The 21981-nt window shown below is 44.6% G+C and overlaps 1 protein-coding gene across 2 annotated transcripts in view; it reads right to left on the reverse strand.

Moving 5' to 3' along the window:
- npas3 (neuronal PAS domain protein 3) overlaps window positions 1-21981 on the reverse strand; it is a 139080-nt gene that overhangs the window by 115446 nt on the left and 1653 nt on the right. Inside the window, exon 1 of one of the 2 annotated variants that reach the window (XM_058090367.2) lies at window positions 20911-21526. The exons of the other annotated variant lie outside the window; for it this stretch is intronic. Within the exon in view, the coding sequence (XP_057946350.2) occupies window positions 20911-20960 (50 nt within the window). The 5' untranslated portion in view covers window positions 20961-21526. Of the gene's footprint in view, window positions 1-20910; window positions 21527-21981 lie in introns of those variants that run through there. 2 annotated transcript variants of the gene reach the window in all.

A 21981-nucleotide genomic window follows, 5' to 3' on the forward strand; every position in this document is an offset into this window, starting at 1 on the left:
ATGCACGGGAAGAACATGCACACATGGCCGAGGGTGGAATCGAACCCGGGTCTCATAGCTGTGAGGCCCGCCGTGCACCCCCTTTTGGTTCGTTATGATTATGAAAAAAAAGTCCACCCCACAAACGACTATAGTTTTAAAAAGAACGTCTGTCCACATAAAACACGCAGCTGTCATGCACGTTTCGGCCAATCGGAAGCCAGAAAAAGCTACCTCAGCTGACTTGGTGGTACATTATCATGCATCTGTTCATCAATATAATGTAATATAATATATAATATAATGCCATATTAGATGCACGCTGATGTGTGCATTTCTTAACATCATAAATGTTCTTTTTAATGGCAGACAACTCTGCGTGCCCAATAAGATGCACGGGCGGCTAAGCCTGGACGGAATGAAACCAACGCCCGTAAGTCAATAACGTAATAACGTCATGTTATGATAAAAACATGATAATGTTGTCATGGCTGGTTATGCAAATTAGGCAATGACGCCCTCTACTACGCAACACCTGAGATAGATTGCAGCCCTGTTGGCAACACTAATAAGCGTCTCTACAAGCTAATGGTGGCGTCCGAAAATTCCACCACTCTCAGCCAGTTTACAAAATGGGAATGAATTTAAAGAAAAATATGATGTAACAGTAAAAAGAACCAACGGCTAAACGACCACGGTTAAAAAGACATTTGTCAAAAGTGAAAAGAATCCAGACAACAAAGTAATGACGCTTAAGCAGTAACACACACACACACAGACACACACACACACACACACATGGGTCTTAACAGCTTGAACAAAATGCCGCTGATGGATCAGAGAGGAGCGTCGTCCTCCTCCTCCCACCAAAAACAAATTAATTTCTCCTCGCTGGCTGATTAAAAATCAGGCGACCAAACGGCGCCGTGCAACAGGAGTCTGATATGCAAATGTCATCCTTTTTAAGACTTATCTACATATCAAATATTCTAAAAGCCTCACACACTCTCTGACCAAAGCGCGTGTGTGTGTGTGTGTGTGTACGCATAGCTTCAGTTTACGTGTGATGTGTGTGTGTGTGTGTGTGTGTGTGTGTGTGTGTGTGTGTCGGAGCTCTCATGTTTATCAAAGAGACGTACTTCTGTCTGAGAGCACTGGATGGCCTTGTGTTGCTAAGCTAATCACTATGTCTCTACAAGTGTGTGTGTGTGTGTGTGTGTGTGTGTGTGTGTGTGTGTGTGTGCGTGTGTGTGTGTGGTGATGGTGATCAATGGTTCCTTCCAACAATACATTATTTTTGGCTACTGACATGATTCTATAAGGCATTCCATTCCCACAAGACTACAATATGTTTATGGTGGTGGTCATGGTCTAATTAGCATAAATGGTGATATGATATAATACTGTATGTATGGATGCAGTTTTAATGGACGCTGTAGGAGAGAGGAATAACATGTAAGACAAAAATGGCAGGCCGATATATCGATATTTTCAGAATATTTTTCATCAATATTTCTTTTAAGCACGATATCAAAAATAAGCAAATCATTGATATGATATCATGATATGATATCATTGATATAGGCTGTGTTGGAAACCGCATACTTGCCTACTACTCATACTAACTTATAGAGTATGCAGTGTGTCCACACTGGCAGTATGCCATTTTTGAGTATGCGAGAAGTACGCCAAAAATGTTGAGTATGTATCATCAGCTTACTACTCATACCCAAATTACCCAGGATGCAACGCAACGTGACGTCACCACGAAAAAAAACAACCCAAAACGTTGGCTAAACACTGAGCAGCAGGATGGACCAAACGGCGATGTCAAGCAGGATATACTGCAAGTTGGTTCGCTTCTTGTTTTCAAAGTAAAAGCAGTGATTTATCACTACGGTTTTTTGTATGAGAGAAGTAAGGGTGTTTTATTTTGTGAAAATAACCGGAAGTGCGTTACCTCAAATTTTGCTGAATTTGTCCAAACTAATTTGGACAAATAAATGGCACACTTGGGATCTAAACGGCCACTTTCTCGCCTGATTTAAAAAAAAATCTAATAAAGTTATGTATTTAAAGAGTTTAGAGCTAAAGTGAAATCAGCTTCAGCCTGTCGATTTCGGGTAGGAGCGCAATGCATTGTGGGTTATCATGTAGTACCCTGTAGTGTTAACGCTTTGCATACCATGGACAATCTGATGGATTGGGTACGCAGTATGGAGTGTGGATACTATGGGCATGGAAGTATGTAGTAGTTAGTATGCGGTTTCCAACACAACCATAGACTGATTGGATGTTTCAAGATGGCTACTTGCAGCAGAGCAGTATTTTCTCTGGCATTTTTAGTGTTTCATCGTACTTCAATCATATTTTTTTGTGTGTCATATGGACCTCTAACACAAGTGTGCAGCAACGTATGTTCATAGCTTCCCTTTTGCTCCACTGTTTACATTCGGGAGCGGCTATTAGCTTTGAGCAACCCTTTGCTCCGACCGGAGAGCGTAGATCCCTGCGGGGATACAGAGGAGGAGAGGCCAAATCGCGGGAGTGACTTTCATCGGTTAGCTTTGGTATGAAAACACAAAACGATGCGCAACACACTTACTACAAGTACTACTTCCTGACTACAGAAACACCTTTAGGACAAACGGGCACTGTACTATTAAATAAAAGAAAATGAAAATTATTGCTTTAAATTCTTACTTAATTCTTAAATTCATACTTGGGGTAGAAAATTATGAAATAAAATTTCAAGGGCTGCACGGTGGTCGGGTGGTTAGCACGCAGACCTCACAGCTAAGAGACCCGAGTTCAATGCCACTCTCGGCTATCGTGTGAATGGTTGTTTGTCTATATGTGCCCTGGGATTGGCTGGCCACCAGTCCAGGGTGGACCCCGCCTCTCGCCTGAAGATGGCTGGGATAGGCTCCAGCACCCCCGCGACGCTCGTGAGGATAAGCGGTAGAAAATGAATGAATGAATAAAAGTTCAAGTCATGCTTTATCATTTGATTTGACAAATGTCAACATTTTGTAGCATTGCTAAACTTTAGGCGTCCTACTGGTGGAAAACGTAGCCCACCTGATCAGTGTCTCCCCAACCATGACCCCCCCCAGCGGGAATCATTTCAACGTGTGAGTCACGGACACAAAGGAAACATGGATAGAGGACACGTCTTCCAGCTCTTAATTAAAAAGCGAAGGAGTTTTCAAGGAAGTCTTCTGAGACGTCCCACCACCCACACAAAGACCCTCAAACTTCATGAATGTGTTTGGTACTAAAATAATAAGAAAGAAAAGTGGCCCGTTAAACAATTCTCTCCTCGGGCTAGCGTAGCCGGCTAATTAGTTGTGATGAAAGGCTGCTAATTAAATTGGCGTGATGAGCGGGCCCAGACGAGCGGAGGAGACACGGAGACACCATTTCCAAGTGGAGATGGACACACGGATTCAGGGTTAGAGTCGGGGTAGCGATAACGTCCTGCGCTCGCGTGTATCCATGCAGCACGGGAAAAGGCTGGAAAACCATGGACCACGTGGATGTGGGCGGGGCTAACGACTGTTGCAACACATATGGAGAAGGTTTTCTCACGAGGAAACACACCTTGTTTAGACATTCCGACAACACACACACACACATAATGCTCCTCTAATCTCTGAAGGCCTTCACTTCCCTCCCCCACCCCCCCTTTCTACTGCTTAATAGGAACCAATTAGCCCCTCATTGTCCCATCTCTTAATGGAGGAGCATTCTCGGAATTCCCTCTACTTAACACCTTTGCTTTTCTAAACAGGCACCCAATTAGACGCCTAAAGGACAAAGACGCAGAGGACAAGTGGAGGTCGTGAGGGGCACGCATGGAGAGGGGGTTTGTTGGTGAATACGACGTTCCGTTCACACACTCCAAGATGGACGACGTAGAGAAACTTCATTTGCTTAGCCTGACTGCCACCAGGGGGCGTCTTTAGCATCGGTACTGTACGACTGCTAGCCCATGCTAACCGCACACTTGTGTGTGTGTGTGTGTGTGTGTGTGTGACCAGCATGGTTTGTTGCACTGACAAACTTCTCCTCTGAGAATAAAATGAAGCCGTCACAGCAGCAACACGCACACACACGGTTTACATGCAACAGATGGTTTTCCCGGGACAGCATGGGAAATCCTCCGCTTGGGAGTCTGCACAGTTTGAGAGCAGCACTGGAATAATCACACTCACTGTGTGTGTGTGTGTGTGTGTGTGTGTGCTTAGCGACGAGGGGGTGCCCTGAAGTGTCCTAGTCTCCAGAGAGGATGAGAGATGTCGGAATAATTCCCTCCCGGAATGGAGCTTACTTACGTCCACATGTGACATCACTAAACGCGCTTCAGTTGGGTAGACCAAAACGTGGCATGTAGCGTACATCGGAATCTTCTACCAGGATCGTCATTGGGTTCCGTCGGACCTTGGAGGTTGTAGCGGTTACAGCTAGCATGCTTACGGCCCAAAGTGAGGATGCATTCCTAATTGGTACGCTTTTGCGTACTTAAGTGTTCCGATGAATCAACATCGGTGATTATGTAAGCCCCCCATTCCGATATCTCTCTGTGCTGCAGTCGGAACGTTAGTCCCGGTTCCCATCGATGCTCCAGACAATGCCCAACCCTAGTTACGACGCTAACAAGCCTGTCTCCACGTCCCTGAATGCAACACCATTTCCAGTATGGAAGACCACCACATAAATAAAAGTAATTCGGGTTCAATTTCCGACTTATGCTAAACGTAAATTGAGGACCTGCTGTATTGGAAAAAACACAATAGCTAATGTTAGCAAGCATGCTAGCTGGAAGGGGTGTGGTATAAGACATAGCAACACTGCAACCAGCCACAAGGGGGCTCCACTTATCAAAGCGCTGTTTGTTTCGTCCCTGTATTGTGTGTTATTGTGTGTGTACGTGCACACTTTGGACACGTGCACAGTGTGCGCGCACATCATCCATCTTGACAAGGAGGAGGAAGCATGAAGGATGAATGTTATTAAAATGTAAATAAACAGCCGCAAAGTTAGAGGAAGCTCTTATCTGCTGCCTTTTTTTTTTTTTTTTTTACTGCCACTGCTCAGGCTGCTGGCTATTACGCACTCACGTGCACGCGCACACACACATGCACTTGAAGTGGGTAAAACACGAAATGTGCGGGAGAAATATATGTACATACATGAAAGCACAAATGGCATGTAAATAGACATGTTACTATTACAGGGACGGCTAATATGAGCTAACACACACACACACGCACGCACACGCACACACACACACACACACACACACACGCACACACACACACACACACGGCTGACATATGTTCCTGGATGTTGATAGAATAGAGGACAAATGCAGTCAAACAAAACAAACACACAGCAATGACAGCATATGTGTGTGTGTGTGTGTGTGTGTGTGTGTGTGTGTGTGTGTGTTGCCGGGGGCTACGGCTGCTATCAGCGCTAAGACGATTACCACACGTCATTTGTCATCTGGATGGTGGCAACATATAGCTCTACATTTAATTTAGCACGCCGCCATCACACGCTGGGGGGGCGGACTGTGTGTGTGTGTGTGTGTGTACGCCATTGACCCACATATACATAAAAAAGGCCTGAAGGAAGGAAGGAAAAGAATGACAGCGAAAGAGAAAGACATGTAATTGAAAGAGAAAAGGCTGTGTGGGGGGTGGGGGGTCACATTGTAGGAGCCTACTTTACAACAAAAAAGGGACAACTAATGGAGGACAGGTTCTAATATGCTTGAGTTCAGGTTCAAGTTAGACTGAGGTTATCTTGACGGGGATTTAAGTTAATTTAAGGTCAAGTTTACTGTAAGGCTTACGGGGGGGGGGGGGATTGTCAAGGGTGGGGAGGTAGGACTTTCATTATTATTGCAGCCCCCGCCAACATGTATGTCTTACTCGTGTCAGGTTTCACCTTTGTGTTTCATAACTGTGGTGCATTCAAGGACCACCAAAAAAGTGTATCATCTTAACACCTGACAGAATCTACAACTAATGGAGGACAGGTTCTAATATGCTTGAGTTCAGGTTCAAGTTAGACTGAGGTTATCTTGACGGGGATTTAAGTTAATCTAAGGTCAAGTTTACTGTAAGGCTTACAGTAAAGATCCCCCATGGGGGACCAGGGGGGGGGGCAGGGAGGACTTTCATTATTATTGCAGCCCCCGCCAACATGTATGAATTTGTCTTACTCGTGTCAGGTTTCACCTTTGTGTTTCATAACTGTGGTGCATTCAAGGACCACCAAAAAAGTGTATCATCTTAACACCTCATCAATGAAACCAAGACATAAACATGTAAAGATGGCAGGGGGTTGGGGGCGGGGGGGTCAGGGAGGACTTGCAGCCCCCGCCAACATGTATGAATTTGTCTTACTCATGTAAGGTTTGTGTTTCATAACTGTGGTGCATTCAAGGACCACCAAAAAAGCATATCATCTTAATACCTCATCAATGAAACCAAGACATAAACATGTAAAGATGGCGGGGGGGTGGGGGTGGGGGGTCAAGGAGGACTTGCAGCCCCCGCCAACATGTATGAATTTGTCTTACTCATGTAAGGTTTCACCTTTGTGTTTCATAACTGTGGTGCATTCAAGGACCACCAAAAAAGTTTATCATCTTAATACCTGACAGAATCTTCAATGAAACCAAGACATAAACATGTAAAGATGGCGGTGGGGTGGGGGTGGGGTGGGGGGGTCAGGGAGGACTTGCAGCCCCCGCCAACATGTATGAATTTGTCTTACTCATGTAAGGTTTGTGTTTCATAACTGTGGTGCATTCAAGGACCACCAAAAAAGCATATCATCTTAACATCTCATCAATGAAACCAAGACATAAACATGTAAATATGACGGGGGGGGGCAGGGGGCAGGGAGGACTTTCATTATTATTGCCGCCCCCGCCAACATGTATGAATTTGTCTTACTCATGTAAGGTTTCACCTTTGTGTTTCATAACTGTGGTGCATTCAAGGACCACCAAAAAAGCATATCATCTTAACACCTCATCAATGAAACCAAGACATAAACATGTAAATATGATGGGGGGGGGCAGGGGGCAGGGAGGACTTTCATTATTATTGCCGCCCCGCCAACATGTATGAATTTGTCTTACTCATGTAAGGTTTCACCTTTGTGTTTCATAACTGTGGTGCATTCAAGGACCACCAAAAAAGTTTATCATCTTAATACCTGACAGAATCATCAATGAAACCAAGACATAAACATGTAAAGATGGCGGGGGGGTGGGGTGGGGGGGTCAGGGAGGACTTGCAGCCTCCGCCAACATGTATGAATTTGTCTTAATCATGTCAGGTTTCACCTTTGTGTTTCATAACTGTGGTGCATTCAAGGACCACCAAAAAAGCATATCATCTTAACACCTCATCAATGAAACCAAGACATAAACATGTAAAGATGGCGGACTTTCCAACAGAGAATCCGACATGGAAGCGGTTAGCGCTCTTCTCAACGAGCAGCAGGTCCTGGAGGAGCCTCTCGCTCGTCTCGCTCGTCTGATGTTAAAAAAAAACATCAGAAAGCGTATTTGTAGTCCATAAACGATGACATGCAAATGCATCACAGCCACTCCCTTCCACTTCTCATTGCCACCAATAGATTGCAGTCCTTCTACGTTTCGCTAAGATCTTCCAAAGACACCCAAAAAGCGTCAAAGCGAGTTGAGGCGCTGGCTTGGAGTGACGAGGAGGAGACGACAGGAAGACGGACAGGAAGGAGGCGAGAGGGAGCGAGGGAGAGGAGGAAGAGGAGTGAGTGTTAATGAGTTTGGTCAGAGTGTGGAACAGACTTTTTAAAGCTGCTATCATTCTCATTAATGTCGAGAAGCAGCTGCTGATAGCTGTCATGGACCTCACACTCCAATTAACAACAACACACGCACACGCACACACACACTGCAGGTGTATCAGGTTGCATGTGTGTGTGTGTGAGTGTGTGTGAGTATAATGCCGAGTAAATTGTGACTACAGAAGAAAGAATTCAACCGTCAGAAAGAAAAGAAACTTCAAAAACTTTAATGATATTTGAAATCAAACATGAAAATTTGTTGGCAGGTTTCCCAATAAATGAAATCAAAACGTTACCATTTTCGATAAAAATTCAGACTTTTCTCATTATCAACCGCACGGTGGTCGAGTGGTTAGCATGTAGGCCACACAGTTAGGAGATCTCAAAGATCTGGGTTGGAATCCAGATCGGGGAAGGAACAGAAACCAAAAAGCTGATGGTCCAAGTCCACCACAACAACAACAACATGAATGTGTGTGTACTCGGAATAAAACAAACAATTACGGTGTCATTAGCGGATGTACAGCTAACGATGTTTGTGTGTGTGTGTGTGTGTGTGCGCCGACGGAGAAAGGCTTCACTGTGATTGATACGAGCTTGACTTTCAATTTGTTCCACTAGTGAACCCCCCCCCACCCCCCCCAACCCCCCCAACCCCCACCTTCACGCTGACCACATTCACAGCAGGTTTTGCCTCCCATCTCTTTCCTCCAGCAGGTTGCTTCCCGTTAGTCAGTTTGCCTTGTAACCATGACAACAAGAGTGCAATCAGTGTTTCTTACATACATTCCATAAACATATATAAATATAAATATAAATATAAATATAAATATAAATATAAATATAAATATAAATATAAATATAAATATAAATATAAATATAAATATAAATATAAATATAAATATAAATATAAATATAAATATAAATACTTGGGCCCGCCAAAATGAAAGTTAAGCGTAGCAACTATGTCTCTAATTTAGTTATAATTAGTTAGTTATGTATTCACAACCCTTTTTATTGGACGTCAACAGAAAAGCATGTATCACTCTTCTCAAAGGTGCTACTGTGCCCCCCCCCCCCCATCTAAAAGCACACACAGGCAACTCCGCCCTGCTTGTAACGTAAAACAATAACACAATATAAGCAACATTTGTACTGCTAAACATATTTGTTTTGCTTTTCATGTTTTTGGCCCCCAGCATCCATAAAAATGACATGCACATACGTCACGGTCCATTATGAAAATTAGGCAACAATACCATGTACCCCCTAACACCCCCCCCATCCCCCACCCCCCCGAATCCTCCACCAAAAATAAATTGCAGTCCTGCGGGAACACTGTCCTATGTTGCCTAAATTGGAAGGAAAACACAAGCAACACTTAACCTTTGTTAAGCTGAGGTGTTGTTGTTGTTGTTGTATCCCAGTATGTGTGTACGTGTGTGTATGTGTGTATGTGTGTTTGTGTGTGTGTCTTTGCGTTAAATGCCACAAGTGTCGCCTTCGTAATTTGGAGCCAGCAGAGTTCAAATGTCACCACTGCGCAACTTGAATAAATTCCAACTTTATGGGGATTCGGAGTGTGAGAGCAGAGAAGCAACCAGATGTCTGCAATAATGTCACACACACACACACATGTTTGTGTGTGTGTGTGTGTGTGTGAGATTCAACCTGGGGGAACCTGAATGCAACACGGCAATCAGAGAGACTTGCGTCTACAAGGCCGTACCAAAGTCTCACTTGGTCTGCAGAGGTTGACATTCATTTAGATGTACATACATACATACGTGTGGTTAGCATGTTGACCACATCGGGAAGACCTGGGTTCGATTCTCTGCTACCGGGTACATTCCAAAAACATGCTAGGTTAATTGGCCACTCCAAATTGTCCATAGGTATGAATGTGAGTGTGAATGGTTGTTTGTCTATATGTGAAAATGAATTTTGTAGTACCTCCAGATGAAAATGTGTATTTTGCATGACCACATCTTGGTCAAGTTTGACACGAACACTGATAAATAGAGTAATAATAACTGATAAAAACATGAATTTCATACCAAACTGATAAGGAAGGTTTGATGTCTCCCAGGTACATCTAATCCAGATGACATCACCAGTGGGGGGGCTACTTGCCGTGGCATTGGGATGAGCAGAGAATGAGAGCTGATCATCCTCCATGCTTTGTTTAGTTCAGGGGTGGGCCGCATTGATATGACAAAATTTACGGGGGGGGGGGGGGGGCAGACTATATATTTTACACGTAACAGTCCACCTGGTATTATTGTATCTGTAAAATTGTCATGCAATCTGCTATTATTATTTATTATTTTATATTTATATTTAAATATTTTAAAAATAATAAAATATTATAATAATTACAATAAAATTTAAATAATAATTATTATATTATTATTATGTAAAATATGCAAATATAACAATAATATTATATATAATTAATATAATAATTATAATAATCATAATAGTTCTAATAATTATTATAATGATCTAATAATCTAATAACAATCTAATAATAATAATAATTATTATTATGTGCTTGTGTCCCTTTTTTCAGGAGCACTTTGTAAACAACAGACCATGTCAAAAAAGGAAATTGATAAAACCATCCAAAGGTTGGCTCAGGCCATGATGCCAGGTTGTATGTTGACTTTAAATGAAATACTTTGGAAAGATTGGGCGGGCCGTATTCAAACACTTGGCGGGCCGGATGTGGCCCCCGGGCCGTAGTTTGCCCACCCCTGGTTTAGTTTGTGTGTGTGTTTGTGTTTGCGTGTGTGTGTGCGCTCTCTAAAGTGTCAGCATTCCTCCGGGGTGAGCAAACCCTCCTCTTCCTCGCTCTGCGCCTTCGCCGGAATAATCAATAACCATTTTACACTCGCCTCTTCATCGCTCAGGTGACCACACGGGGTCAAAGAGGCGATGAGAGGTAATGAGAGCCTGCATCATGCCGTGATGACGCTGCATCCACACACACACACACACACACACACACACACACACACACGACAGTAGTGAACACCTGTACCGGAAAGTGGACGGACAAAGTGGACAAAATGGAATTTCCAAATGATTCCTCCTGGGATGAATGCAACAATGCGAGCAGCTGCACAATCAAACGTGGGAGCACCTGCTCCACACTCCACACACACCCGGGTTTATCATCTCATTATCCTCCTCAGCAGTTTGTTTATCATCACGTATGAGAAGCTTTACTGTATTTTACGTCACTGACACCCAGCATCCACCCGACTGGACCCAACAATGGCAAACATGGCCGACGCTCCCATGCATCCAAAAGCATTGGGAACATTTTTGTTTACGTTCAGTACCAATCATGGTCGACTAGTGGCTTCTTTTTATGTTTATATATGTCCTGTGATTGGCTGGGAACCGGTCAAAGGTCAGTGGGATAGGCTCCACCTCCTCAGCTGTAACTCTACCCTAACGGATAAATCAATGTTAATTAATTAGCATCTTCACAATATTGTTGCTAATATGACGGCAAAGTTAAACATTCATTCATTTTCTACCGCTTATCCTCATCAGGGTCAAGGAGGTGCTGGAGCCTATCCCAGCTGTCTTGGGGCGAGAGGACTGGTCGCCAGCCAATCCCAGGGCACATATAGACAAACAACCATTCACACTCACATTCATACCTATGGACAATTTGGAGTGGCTAATTAACCTAGCATGTTTTTGGAATGTGGGAGGAAACCGGAGTACCCGGAGAAAAGCCACGCATGCACGGGGAGAACATGCAAACTCCACACAGAGATGGCCGAGGGTGGAATTGAACCCAGAGTTAAACAAAGAAGAATAAAAAATGTTTGCCTCATGATCGAGAGGCGGGGTCCGGCGTCATGAACTGATCGCCTGTCAATCACAGAGCCCTAAATAGAATATCATAGAATGTCAGAAAAAAAGCCAAACAGAAATATGAAAAGTAAAATTGCGAGTACATATGCAGTATTTACGTAGTATATCGTGTATTGTGAGTGTGTGTTTTTAAGGCGTGGCATAATTGAAGTGTGTGTTCAAGGACAGGTAGACATTAGCAGTGAGGCGCGAGGTTGCACAGTCAGCAGCTCTGAGCTGATTACACACTTTGTCTACCAGGAGGAGACACCAGGAGGCTGGGCAAGGAAGAGGAGCTAAGGACACAGGAGAAGGAGACAAGGAAGAAGACAGACGGGAACAAGACAAGGAGGCAAAGCTGTGGACGTTTTTCCGTGAGTCCATGCAGGGAATGTATAGGTATTGTTGTCTGGTGACAAACTGTTGCCACGGTTACGACCAAAGAAGCTTGGTATGCGTTGTGCTGCCAAAGAAGGAGTCGGTATGGTCTCTACCTTCTCTACCTTCCTTCTCTGATGACAGTCTTTACGTGCTCGTCTGCACAAAAACAATCTGCTCTAATCGCAACAACAACAACAACAACAACAACAACAACAACAACAACAACAACAACAAACAAAGTGATTTTGGTTTTCTTCTACGTGTTGAGCTTCACAACACCAAGAAAGCAGCCAACGAGGGCATCATCGCTTTAACACTCAACTTCCTGCCATGAAAACACCTCCTACCAACCTCTGCCGTAAGGGGGCGGAGCCTCTGACTGCATACAAATATGCCTTTTATTCATGTAGCAGCACAAGCGCCACGCTAGCCCTATCTGCACACGCTTTGACAAATGGAGGGAGATGAAATGTCAAAATAAAAGACAACGTGTGCTATGCGGACACTCCGCACGTCAATCTCCTCCAGTGACACAAAACAAACACTCCTCCAGGCTCTGAGAGAGACTCATCCAGCCGGCGGGTGCGTTTGATTCACTCCTCTGCCTCTTTCTGTCTCAGACTGTCCAATTCCCACTTGAGCTGACAGGAATTTCCGTCACCGAATGAAAGTCAACAGGAGGCGGGGGACGCTTGGATCTTTGACACCAAGTCATCACAGACTGGCGGAGTACAACATTGGACGTTGCTTGATAGAGAATGTCATCCGGGAGTAGAACCATTTGCAGGGGTTACCTTCCAGAATTGACAGCCAGTAAAACTCGATTTTGGACACGGAAGTCTGAATTATGCCATTGTACGCCACTCCTTCTCTCTTTAATTGCCAGTGTTCATTCACGACAATAGAAGCCAATGAGCGCACAAGGTTTAAGCCCTAAACACACTTTTTAAACATATTTTACAGTATGAAATATATAGATACTCAGCTTTCATGAATGATAATGGATAGCACAGATGGAATCAGTCGCGGTCTAAAACAAGAGTGTCAAATTCTCCCATGGAGGGACCAAACACTGCAAGTTTATTCCCCTTGGGTTTCTCCTTTTCTAACCTGAATATTGGGTCATGTACACTACCACTCAAAAGTGTGCAAATTTCGCTTGCAATTTTTTTTGTTTTCCAAACAAAAACAAAATTTCCTGCATTTCACAATTTTTTTTTCTCCATTTCACAAACATTTGTATCCATTTCACAAACAATTAAAATGAATGAGATGATTTTCAAAGAAAGATGTATGTTTTTGCATCGAGGCCTACTATGAACAACTGTCAGTCCTCTGCATCAATCTCCTGGTATGGCTGCTAATCCAAGTTCATCATTTTATAAGGCTAATAGATGATTAGAAAAGCCATCTAAAAATCTAATCTAAAACTAAAATCTCTTACCATGCTGTTATCTACTCCCTTCAGAGAGCAGCACAAACTGGGTCTAACAAGGACAGAAAAACGCTACACAAGAAGACAAATATCAGAGAGTGTGTAGTTTAAAACAAAGACGCCTCACAGGTCGTCACTAAATAGTAGCCGTCAATCACCAGTGTCGGTATCAACAGTGAAGCGCCGACTTCAGGATGCTGGACTTCATAGCAGGACTGTCAAGAAAAAGCCATATCTCAGACTGGACAAAAAATTTCCAAGTGATCCCAAACTTTTGAGCGGTAGTGTATATCGGGATATCCCTGTCAAAATTCGAAAAGGAATCTTGGGTCTTTGACAGGAAGTATTGAATTTGAAAACATGGCGGCACGTAAAACTGGAGCAAGGAGGAAACCATAGCAGGAAGAAAGGCAACTACTAGCCGGGACCCGGGTTGTTCATCGTACGCCTTGCTGGTGTTGCTTTTGTTTTGGATACAGGAAGAAGCGTAAATGACAAGTATTGCGTCATGACGTTGTCCGTGCGTGCGTTGCCGATTGTTTACAAAGACCACGCATCCAGGAATAACCCTGTCTGCTCAGGCATGTAAATGCATTATTCCGAAATTGAGCTGAACCGGAATACTGACTGCATGTAAACATAGTGACTGTCTCCACCTCTGTTTACAAATGTGGTCTAACCTTTAGCCTGGTCATCAGGCTAGCACGAAAACTGAGCTTTTCTTCCATTTTCCCACAAACAAAAACATTTCTAGTGATCATGAATCTGCAAATTTGTGGGGATGTGGAATTATGAATCTTAAATCAGGAATCTTTCAATCCCACCCTCGGCCATCTCTGTGTGGAGTTTGCATGTTCTCCCCGTGCATGCGTGGCTTTTCTCCAGGTACTCCGGTTTCCTCCCACATTCCAAAAACATGCTAGGTTAATTAGCCACTCCAAATTGTCCATCGGTATGAATGTGAGTGTGAATGGTTGTTTGTCTATATGTGCCCTGGGATTGGCTGGCCACCAGTCCAGGGTGTCACTTAAAAATGATTTAAATGTGTGCAAAGCCGACATGTAACGATAAAGATGCGAACATTGCCCAGGAAGCCAGAACTCTCCAGAAGGCTTGACTGATTTTGGCTGCGCCTCTGAAGGCGTCTCCTCCGTATGTCGAGGGGACAAAATCCTCTGATGGATGCAGCCCCTAAATTGCTGCAACCGCTACTAAACGGTGTTTGTCCAACACTTGATGTCACAGCCTCTTTCAGTCGTCAACGCCATCATCTTGCTGATAGCGGAATCTTGGCTATGAAGCCTGTCCTCCTCCTCCTCCTCCTCCACCCCCACTCGCTTCCTCGCTCTCTACCTGGAAATTAATTTGGTCTTCTCCAGATGCCTATCGGGGCTCAAATGCCTCCAGAAATGGATCCGCACGCTGCAGCAGCTCAGCCAAAACTGCCTGGAGGGGGGTGGAGAAGGGGGAGGCGAGCAGCAGATGGCGCGTCGGATTGGAGGCCGTCGGTGAGCGTAGCGTTGGAGGGCGAGGATGACGGATGAACGACGGCAGAAATTAAAAGATGAATTACAGACAAATGTGTACACTTTCTGGCTGAGACAAAGCGCCACTCTGAGGATTGATTCGCATCCTGGTGGGCAGCGTTTGCCGTCATTTCTCACACGACGGCCAGACAAACTATCCATCAACATGCAGACGCCATCACGCCGCCGGGAGTCTGCGTGAGGCATTCAGGGACGCCGCTGACGTGGGATCGTCGGACGCTCTTTGATGTTTCTACCACAACTATCCATAAAAAATATATCGGTGTTTCTCCTTGGCATTGACATAAACACGCCGATTGATGGAACTGGCGGTGGAGCTCTGATTGCGATTGCTCATCTACGATAATATACTTGGGCTGTGTGTGTGTGCATGTGTGTGTGTGTGTGTGTGTTGGTTGCCGCGGATTGGGCGGACCAAATGGATACAAATATGTAAACACATGCACTGATTGCAATCGCTCCTCCTTCAGCTATAGTATATGTATTTGGGTTGTTCACATACCCAATATGTGCCTCTTTGCATTGCAGGGAATTGGGCTAACAACTGTGATTGCGATCGCTCCTCTACAGTAATACTGCATATGTGGGGTGTACAAATACATGACATTTCACCAGTACAATCGCCCCTCCTTTTAATGATTAGTCAAGAATTTTAAATGTACTCGTCAGCGTTTTAGACACTGATTTTTTTTTAAGTGCACTTCACACACGTGCACGCTCAACTCCAATGCTTTTAGCCCCCCCCCCCCCCCCCCCCCCCCCCACACACACACCTGCAAGCGGTTTGAAGATAAGATGATGAAATCTGCCAAGATCTGAACCACTGTTGCTGCTGCCAGGAAAAGCTTTAGTGGACTCGGAGCAAAACAAACACACAAACACTAAATAGTTCCCTGGACAACACACACGGTCCGCTACACACACGGTCCGCTACACACACGGTCCACTACACACAACCTACACTTTTCTTCTTCTGACAGGCAATTTTAGCTGTGACTCTTCCAGGTGATGGCCTTAAAGGGGACCCATTATGCTTGGTCCACTTTTCTGAATGAATATAAATGTTGTGTTCTCATGTTCAACCACCGCAATCTGGACTTCCTCATATGGGCATGCCCTCCCCCATCTCTGCTTCGCTCTGTTTACATGTTTCTCCGGGTGGACGGGGACCAGGCGAGCATCAGGCAGGCTATCGATGAAGCCTAACTTGGTCGTGTCGGAGTCAGAAGAGCAAACCGCAAGTAACAATTTCTAAGAGTCCTAACTGTGGAACAGAAGCAGTTGTCTGTGTAGCACTATATAGTGCGCATACAGGAAGCGTGGTGAGTGTTACCTCAGCGATGTCTGGAGTTGCTAATAGTCTTTTTACCACCAAGGTCAGTGGGTCTATTCAAGTTTTTTTTTAAACACGGTAGCCCCGCTAAAAACGTGTAATGACCATATTTCTAACGATGGACCTACAGTTCGATACCACGGTAGGTTCATACACGGTAAGTCATTGGTCCCAAACCAGAAGTTACCAGTAGCTCCTAACCACTTTTCCAGTTGCTCTCCAAAGGGTTTACTCATTTGCTAAGTCTTCCAATTGACTGTACAGTCTCTACTTCTGGATCGTATTCAGGATCCAACACATATGGTTTTATGTTTTAAAAAGATAAACATTTGCAGTTTTTTTGTATTTCTAAACATATTTGTCTTGCTGTCCATGTTTTTTTCTTCACTTTTCCCAACAGCGTCCATAAAAATGTCATGTCCAAGCGCCATAGCCAGATGTAAATAAGACTATGATGTTGTCTGATGTATTTAAAGTGACATTTATGTGATTAAACCTAATTTACCGCAACAATAACAACACATATATTGGCACATATTGTTCATGAATTATCAGCCTAAATTTATGTCATATATTTAGTCATTCTGACACAATAACAATATACATTATAAACACCGCTAACTCGTTATGCCAAATAAGCATACATTGTTTTTTTTTATTTAATTACTAGCTTTTATGTATTTTGTTATTGCTGGTGGGCTGCACGGCGGTCGAGTGGTTAGTGCGCAGGCCACACAGCTAGGAGACTGAAAGTCGATTCCACCCTCCAGCATCTCTGTGCGGAGTTTGTTCTCCCCGCATGTGTGGGTTTTCTCCGGGTACTACGGTTGTCTATATGTGCCCTGGGATTGGCTGGCCACCAGTCCAGGGTGGACCCCGTCTCTCGCCCCAAGACAGCTGGGATAGGCTCCAGCACCCCCGCAACCCTTGTGAGGATAAGCAAGAGATGCCTGAGCGGGGAATCAAACCTGGGTCTCCTAGCTGTGTGGCCTGCGCCCTAACCACTCATCTCCATGCTTTGAAACGATATGAACATGAAGTCAAGCTGAGCCAGTGAGCTCCAGTGTAGAGCTTCCCTTCCACTTGTGGCCCCCCCCCCGTCCACTCTGTGCTCTCTAACATCTCCAACATCACGCATATGCTAACGGCTGTTCGTCCGGTGCGGCATTTTGACCTTTTCTCTGACTCGTGTCACAGTCGGAACCTTGAACTGATCTTCATCCTTGTTTTTTTGTCCTGCACTGAGGCAGCATCACAGCATCCCAGCAACATCACCCATCTAAGCTCACACTTCAGTATGTACAGAATACTGCGTACACTGTGTACTTAGTTCCTGAGTGTGTGACTTTTCACAGTGTAGTCCATTACCATCAGATACAGTACACGGTATCTGCAGATGCTCAGGAAGGTTTAGGTCCATCACCTTCACCCTCAACTTGTGCAAGTGGTCGTCTCTGCGGTGAGTTTGGGGTCTTTATCATGCTAGAATCCTGGCCTAGGATCAGTTTCCCAAGCGACGGTGCTTCAGTAAGTCACAATACATGTTGGCATTCACGCCTCCCTCAATGAACTGTGCTCCCCGGTGCCGGCAGCACTCATGCAGCCCCATACACTCGCAACTTAGCAGTTCAAACATCACTCTCTCGTCTCAGGAGGTAAAGCAGATTGTCCACAAACTGGGAGGTTGGCGATTTGATCCTCACTCCACCCAGTTACAGTTGTTATGTCCCTGGGCAAGGCACTTCAACCACTATGGTTTATAAATGTCTGGTGGTGGTCGGAGGTGAAAATTGGTGCAAATCAGACAACCTCAGGGCAGCTGTGGCTACAGATATACAGTATCAGCACCAGTGTGTGACTGAGGTGTCAATGAATGATGGCTTCAAATCAATGTGAGTACCTTGAAAATCACTATCTAAAACCGAATCCATTATTATTATTATTATTATTATACAGGACACTCCCTCCACCGTACATAACGGCCACAGGACATGGTTCCACTAATCCATGTCCATCGTCTGTAGAATAGCTCAGTCTTCCTATAGCCGAGGACATCTTTGTCATGAAGTGGCTAGTTAAACGCCCAGTGATCAATAGGTAACACCAAATTTAACTCAGATGTTCCCCATTCACACAATGTAACACTAACACGTCACATGACAAATTTACCGTTATCCCAGCTGTACACTGACTACTTTACATTGTACAAAGTATCGTTTCTTTAGTGTTGTCCCATAAAAACATACCATGAAATATTTGCAGAAACTCCCCTCTGTGATTATTGTCGCTTGTTGTTCGTCATCACAGGCAATGTGCACACCTAGCGAACATCCCAGAATTCCCCTGGACGGCCGCCATCTTTGCGGGCCCGGCGCTCCTCAGCAGCAAGCGTCATCTGCAGCGGAGCAGGTGTCGCCTTGTTAAAGTGGAGGCCATAAAAGCGGCGGGCCGGCGAGGGAGGCGTCCTCAGCCAGCCGGAACAAAATGATCCACGGCGCCGCGGTAACGACAGATGTCGGTGTCGAGGTTACACCGCGGAAAAATAAAAACGTCTGCGTGTCACAACGCCGCATGCACCTGACTAACTCCATCACCTGCTTCAGGTTTAACTCCTTCACCGCCGTGCATGCACAATACACAACGTGCTGCTACACGCGTCACCTGTTTCTCGTATGGATCATCAAATGCACCAGAAATTATTAACAGCTTCTGTGCCAAATCATTTGAAATACTATTGTGATATCCTGCTAACGCCTAACTAGGGCTGCACAACAAATGATATCATGATTATACCTGATACTGTCGTAGGATATCCAGTGGATTCCCACACATTCACCGTTCACCATTCACAAAGCAAATTCACTGATTTTTTGTCCCAAAGCTACTTTTTCTCTGAAATTAAGCCAGGTTCTCAAAGTAACGTCACTTCCTCCTTCTTCTCCAGTCTCGGACATGATTCTTTTTTCAGTTTTTCAATGAAGAGGCAAATGAAATTACAAATAAATATCACGGTCTCTAACTTTACTGTTTATAAAAGGTGTTTTATGCATTGGGATTCTCCTGCTTGCAGCAATAATCCCCCCTGGTGTTCAAAACTAAAAGTCACAGGCAGCACTTGGGTCTAATCTCAAATAGAGCTGAATGGAAATGGTTCCCACTACATCTCTTCATGTCTGCTCATGAGGCACGGTTTCCTCATACAGTGTATCAATATTTACATTTGCCACAATAATGTCATATTTTAAATGAAAATCACTCAAGGTGAGAGCTTTCCGCAGTTAGATTAAAAGAGAGATTAATTAGATCATAGGTCATAATTAATTAATCCCTCATTTCTTTAATCTCTCGACGGCACTAGTGTAAAGATTAAAGGATTTGGGACAGTAATACACTGTCAAAAAATCCCCACACTCGGGTACTGAGTGGTACGCAGTATTCGTATTGAAGTGTACTGACGGGATTATTGTTTAAGGGACACCACTCGTGTGAAAGAGGCCACAAACTCTGCATTCTGGAACACGTAGGACAGACTCATGACAGGACCAAGGACAATTTACACCATCAGGTGGACACGTACTCCAAAGACAAGTAAGAACCATGACTATCGTTTTAAAAAACAGCCCCAGCAAGCTGGCGTACGTCTCATTGATAAGCCTCACCCTGCCGCTACAATTAAGCTAACAGTCAACAGGTGACTAACGTATCTAAGATATGTATATAAGAACAATAGTGCATAAATCATGTCCAAAAAGTCAATTATAGAAAAAATACATCATGTATATCGGATGAACCGTGTATATAAGATAAAGAATGTATACAAGAAATAATGTATATAAGATAAATTATGTATATAAGAAAAAACATGCATATAAGATCATGTACAGGGGAAATAATGGACATCAGATCAGATGTAAATCAGATCAAGTGTACATAAGATAAGTCGTATTTTTCTTATATACATCATTTGTTGTACATATCTGTCTTATATACATGATTTATACAGTATATGATCTTTCTTATGAGCTATATTGATCTTACATTGCTTCTTGTACACATTATTTATCATACAGTATATATGATTTGATTGATAGAGATGATTTATTATATATGCACCTATATAAAATAATAAAATAATATATATGCAAAATGAATAGTATATACGTATATGTGTAATGAATATTGTAGCCTATATACAATAAATAATATGCATCAAATAAATGAGGAGATAGATACTATATAGAAGATAAACAATCAGAGAAGTCACGTGACCTCTGCTCAGGCGCATTCACGTGCATGCCTCTGTACTAAAAACTTCTTACACACACACACACACACACACACACACACACACCACTGTTGCTCATCTCAGACTACACGTGCACGCGTGCACGTCAAGGTGCAAACGCACACGCGCGCACACACACACACCACAGTCAAAACACTGCCACACGCACGCGCCTCCCGATCAAAAGGCGCGGTGGTCATGACTGACTCGCGCCGCGCGTTACCGTTCTCTGCGCGCGTGCTCCTGCTGGATGCTGGGCTTGGTGGGCGCCATCTTCCCCTGCAGTTGTTCGATTCCTCACTTCGTGTCCCTTCCCGCGCCGTGGCGGTGACAGCAATGCGTCATGTCGTTAAGACAAAGCCATGTCCGTGCGTGCGAGCGTGCGTGCGTGTGCGAGCCTCTTCCTCTCAGCAGCCCGCAGGCGTCAGGCGGTCAACGAGCTGCAGCAGTGGCGGCATGCCGGACACGATGAGGGGGACCCCGGCCACGGAGCCTCTCACGTCTCCCCTGCGTGGTGTCGCCGTGTCTCCCTGTATCGCCCCCGCACCCCCCGTCAAATCACGCCGATGTCAAGACGTAGCCGAACGACTGACATTCACGCCAGTAGCGCCACGGAGCCTCCGACACTACACGCCGGCGCCGGAGCGTCTTTGGGCGGCCAGACGAGGAGCAATTTGTCCCCCCTCCTCCGGCGGCTGGCACATCCCGCGTCTTTTCTCTCCAGCCTGGCGCAAAAACACGCCGATCTCCGTGCGTGTGCGCGCATCCGCCAGCGAGTGTGTGTGTGTGTGCTTTTTATTTAATTCTCCCCCCGGTCGCGTCTTACAGGTTGCATCCAATTTCAGCCTGTCGAGCAAGTGCGGGGGAGGGGGGGGGGCAGATTTGGACGAGTGCATTGTAAACATAGTTCTACGCGCACGCACACGCGCACGAATGTCAAACTTTTATGACATATTATTTGTTGCACATTGAAAGACGATGCAAATGTAAATAAAAGGTCAAATAAGCAAACACAATGTGACATTCATCCTAATAATATCACATGCGGTCTGATCGTTAAGAGTTTTTTTAAATCATAATTCATAGTAATGTGGTCGCGTGGCGGCGTGATGAACCCTGAGGATCCTCCCTGCACGCCAATGACCTGTCAAGGTCAAAGGCATGCTGGGTATTCGCAAACACCAAGGGAGCGGGCGGGGCTGTGGCGGGAAAATAAAGGCTGTGGAGGCGCTCGGCACTCTTTAAACACACAAAATAAAACAAACCTGGTCACATGACCCACCCGGTAAAGGTC

Source organism: Doryrhamphus excisus, linkage group LG14 (assembly GCF_037039965.1).
Source record: "Doryrhamphus excisus strain RoL-2023G ecotype Guam linkage group LG14, RoL_Dexc_Guam_v1.1, whole genome shotgun sequence".
NCBI classification, from domain to species: domain Eukaryota; kingdom Metazoa; phylum Chordata; class Actinopteri; order Syngnathiformes; family Syngnathidae; genus Doryrhamphus; species Doryrhamphus excisus.